We start from the raw sequence: 4,583 nt of genomic DNA on the forward strand, positions 1-4,583 counted from the left end.
AGATTTTTTATAGTAATAAAATTCTGTGTTTCCATAAATTGATGTAAGAGAACTGAAAAACACATGCTAATCTAAAAAATGCTGTGCCTTAGAAATGGGACTTAATGTTGCTTTATGAGTTGTTTTTTACTGTAGGTTCATTGTTTGAGGAATAGGAGTTGATTCCTTAAGCCAGTGGATCTCAAACTTTAGCGTCCATCAGAATCACCAGAAGGGTGGTTCTACCCTCAGAATTTCTAATTCGGAATTGCATTTCTGCCCGTTTTCAGATGATCCTGCTGCTGTGGCACCAGGGTGCACACTTGGAGTGGTGCTGTCCCTGGGATAGTGGGAGCCCATCAGGCATCATTTCTTTTAATGTTCTGTAATTCATTGTAGGCTAGCAGATGTTTATCCAGCCCCTGGTATATGTAAGGTCCTGTGCTAGGGGCTGGGGATGGAGGAGGGAAAGATAACAGAGTAGTAAGAGATGATGCCCATCCTCATGTTGCTTGTGCTAGAGGGTGGGCTCCTTACCCTCTTGTTGAATCAGGAGAATAGGCTATAGTAGAAATAAAAGCGTTTTTTTGTTTTGTTTTGTTTTGTTTTTTTTTTGGAGACAAGAGTCTTGCTCTGTCACCCAGGCTGGAGTGCAGTGGCGTGATCTCGGTAACTGCAAACTCCGCCTCCTGGGTTCACGCTATTCTCCTGCCTCAGCCTCCTGAGTAGCTGGGATTACAGGCAGACACCACCAGGCACAGCTACTTTTTGTATTTTTAGTAGAGACAGGGTTTCACTATGTTGGCCAGGATGGTCTCGATCTCCTGACCTTGTGATCCGCCCACCTCGGCCTCCCAAAGTGCTGGGATTACAGGCGTGAACCACCACGCCCAGCAAAAGTGTTTTTTAAATGAAGGTAGATAGGCCGGGTGTGGTGGCTCATAGCTATAATCCCAGCACTTTGGGAGGCCATGGCGCGCAGACCACCTGAGGTCAGGAGTTTGAGACCAGCCTGGCCAGTGTGGCGAAACCCATCTGTACTAAAAATACGAAAATTAACCAGGCGTGGTGGTGCGTGCCTGTAATCCCAGCTACTTGGGAGGCTGAGGCAGGAGAATGGCTTGAATCCGGGAGGCGGAGGTTGCAGTGAGCCGAGATTGCACCATTGCACTCCAGCCTAGGCAACAGAGCAAGACTCTTTGTCTCAAAAAAAAAAAAAAAAAAGAAGAATGCAAATGAACCTTTTAATACTGTTGAGCCCAGGGCCTCATACATGAAACATTCTTATACATCTATCTGTTAGACAAACAAAAATGACATAATTACATTAATGGAGAACATGAAGATGAATTTAAATGGTGTCTTGTTCATCTAAAATCAAGATTGAAGTGAGTGTTACTGACCCTGGGTGAATGGGGAAGGGAGTATATTTTCTGCACTAGATTCTCCATATGTGTTATTTCTTTCTTGTAAAAACCCTGTGAGGTATTACGATTTCATAGATGGGGGAACTGAGTCTTGGAGAGTTTAAGAACTTGCCCACGAGGCAGCAACAAAAACAAAAATACACCTGGTAAGAGGCTGAGCTGAGAATCAGCTCCCTGCCAGTGTGTATCCAGATCCTGGGTTCTTTCTTCGGAACCTGGGTCTTTAAAGAAATACAGATCCCACAGCCAGAGTCAGAATTTCTGGAGGTAGAACTCAGGCATCTCTTTTTAAACATAACAAGGCCAGGCACAGAGGCTCAGGCCTGTAATCTCAGCACTTTGGGAGGCTGAGGTGGGAGGATCACTTGAGGCCAGGAGTTCAAGAGCAGCCCTGGCAACATAGTGAGACCCCCCCATCTCTACAAAAATACAAAATAGGCGGATGTGGTGGCACATCCCTGTAGTCCAGGCTACTCTGGAGGCTGAGGTGGGAGGATCACTTGAGCCTGAGAGGTTGAGGCTGCAGTGAGCCATGATCGTGCCACTGTACCCCAGCTTGTATGACAGAGTGAGACGGTCTCAAACAAAAAACAAAACCCCGAAACAACTCAGACTTCTCAGGTGGGTCAGATAATCAGTTAGCTTTGAAAACTACCAGCAGTAGAGCACACCTTAGAATATTGAGAGAGTGTGTGTCTGTGTGTCGTCTTTTGCCAAATGGGGATTCAGATATTCTTGGAGAGCAGGCGTTTCCTGGTTATTTCTATTCACATCTGTCCACCAACTTTATAGAAATCAAAGACCCCAGAATGATTTAATTTGATTTTCTTTATTGGTGTGTGTATTTGTATTGCAACCAATGTATATCTGAAAGCCTTGGGAAAAAGTCCTCATTTCTTCCAGCTGTCTGGGGTTATGGGAGAGGATGAGGTCAGTGAACAGTTGTGGAGTGGCGACTCTAGGGGCACAGGGAGCTGGATAGGGACTATGTCCCACCCAGGTCAAGAACCAGCTGCTGCTCTACTCTAAATCAATTTTCATGCTGAAAGCTGGGCCTAGTGTAGGCAGATCTGATTTTTAAAGAGAAAATAAGTCTGGATTTTTATGAGGAATTTAAAGAGTTAGCAAGAACTGTAAATTAAAAAAAGAAAAACAATTCTGACAGGCGCTGTGGTGTGCCCATAGACCCAGCTACTCGGGAGGCTGAGGCATGAGGATTGCTTGAGTGCAGGAATTAGAGGCAGTAGTGTGCTATGATCTCATTTGTGACTAGCCCCTGCACTCCAGCCTGGGCAGCATAGTGAGACCCTGTCTCTAAAAAATAAAACAATTCGAAGAGTCAAACAAAACCCAACTAGAAGGTCTGATTCCGTCTCTGATGCCAGTTTTCAATAGCTAGTCTCCCTTGTGAGGTTTTAGTGATGGCAGATGGCACGATCTGAGTCTTCTTATAAAAATGCAATTTTGTTCTAGACCAAATGTGAGGAGTATTGGCCCTCCAAGCAGGCTCAGGACTATGGAGACATAACTGTGGCAATGACATCAGAAATTGTTCTTCCGGAATGGACCATCAGAGATTTCACAGTGAAAAATGTAAGTAAGAAGTCAGGATCAGTCGACCTCGTGTAATTACCGTATGTTAATTTGGGGGTGATATGTTTTAGGTTGATATTAACTAATATGTTTTCCTATGCAGTGAGAAATGTTTTGCTTCCTTCCTTTCAGAACAGAACAATCCATATGCATGTATACTCCAAGGCAACCCCTTGACTTTTCTGGGAAATTTACTTTCTTGGGAATTTCCTAAGTTATTGCTGAATAAAATGAATCTTAAGAGCATGGCTCTGCATCAGGAGCTCTTTTCTTTCTTTCCACTTCCAGGTGACTTGCTCATAGATTTTATAGAACAAACCGTAGCCTTTTGGATTATTTGGTTAGAAATATGGCATCAGGAGCGGCTACTTGCTCTTAGAAGTAATTGATAACAGTTACATTAATAGGATTCCAGGGCATATGCACATGGCCTCCCTTCTCCTCAAAATTTACAAAAGCCAATCCAATTAAATTGTGCAGGCATTCTAGGAAGTCAAGTTTATGTACCTTCTTTCTTTTTCAAGGATGCTTTGAAAATAGAGGCAGTGCCATGAAGCAGCATTGGTATCTGTTGATGGGTGTGTGCATTGGCATAACTCTTTGCTGTTTATATCACAGGCCTAAAAATGTCTATTCTCTTTGATTTGCTGACTTGAAGTCTGAGACCATCCTAAGGAAATAATCTGAAATGCAACAAAAGGCTTATTCAGAAAGACGAGTCTCAGCATTATTTATAGTAGAGGAAAACTTTGGAAGCCATGCAGACATCTAGCTTTTGTAGAATGGATAACTCAACTATGACTCGCCTGCTTATACTATCATTATTCAGCTATTAGAAATGATGGGCCAGGCGTGGTGGTTCATGCCTGTGAGGCTGAGGTGGGAGGATCGCTTGAGCTCAGGTTTGAGACCAGCTTGGGCAACATGTTTCTACAAAAACAAAACGAAACAAAACCCGAAAATTAGCCAGGCGTGCTGGCATACACCTGTAGTCCCAGCTACTCGGAAGGCTGAGGTAGGAGGATGGCTTGAGCCCAGGAGGTCGAAGCTGCAGTGATTGTGCCCATTATACTCCAGCCTGGGTAACAAAGCAAGACCCTGTCTCAAAAAAAAAAAAAAAAAAAAAAAAAAAAAAAAAGAAAAATAATGGATGGGTAGACTATATAATTACCATGGGGACATGGTAAGACGTAATGTAAGAGAAACATTCTAGGAGATGAAAATTTATGCATATTATGAATAGTGCATAAAAGGAAAGCTGGAAAGTAGATTCATTGGAGTTGAATCTTGAATCTTTTGGGTGGGTTTTGGGGTTGATGGGTTAGGGTCTAGTTTATGAGATTATTCTTGAAGATTCCATAAGTCATGGATAAAGTATAGTATATTAAGTACTAATTCTTTACTAATTGCTGTGTCTCAAAGGGTCTGGCCTCAGTATTTCAGTTCCTCCTCTGGAGATGCCATCAAAGCTGTTACCATTCACTGATCTGGCCACCTAAATAATGCAGCTCACAGTAGTAGAAAAATGGCGTGCTTATTCCTTTCCTTTTCCTTTCCTTTCCTTTTTCCTCTCCTCTCCTCTCC

General features: G+C 43.1%; 1 protein-coding gene across 1 annotated transcript in view; it reads left to right on the top strand.

Annotated features, from left to right (window-relative positions):
- PTPRJ (protein tyrosine phosphatase, receptor type, J) overlaps positions 1–4,583 on the top strand; it is a 72,941-nt gene that overhangs the window by 61,178 nt on the left and 7,180 nt on the right. Inside the window, exon 25 of the mRNA XM_011963562.1 lies at positions 2,880–2,999. Coding sequence (XP_011818952.1) covers positions 2,880–2,999 — 120 coding nt within the window. The remainder of the gene's footprint in view (positions 1–2,879; positions 3,000–4,583) is intronic.

The sequence above is a fragment of the Colobus angolensis genome, unplaced genomic scaffold, assembly GCF_000951035.1.
Source record: "Colobus angolensis palliatus isolate OR3802 unplaced genomic scaffold, Cang.pa_1.0 Scaffold61, whole genome shotgun sequence".
NCBI classification, from domain to species: Eukaryota; Metazoa; Chordata; class Mammalia; order Primates; family Cercopithecidae; genus Colobus; species Colobus angolensis.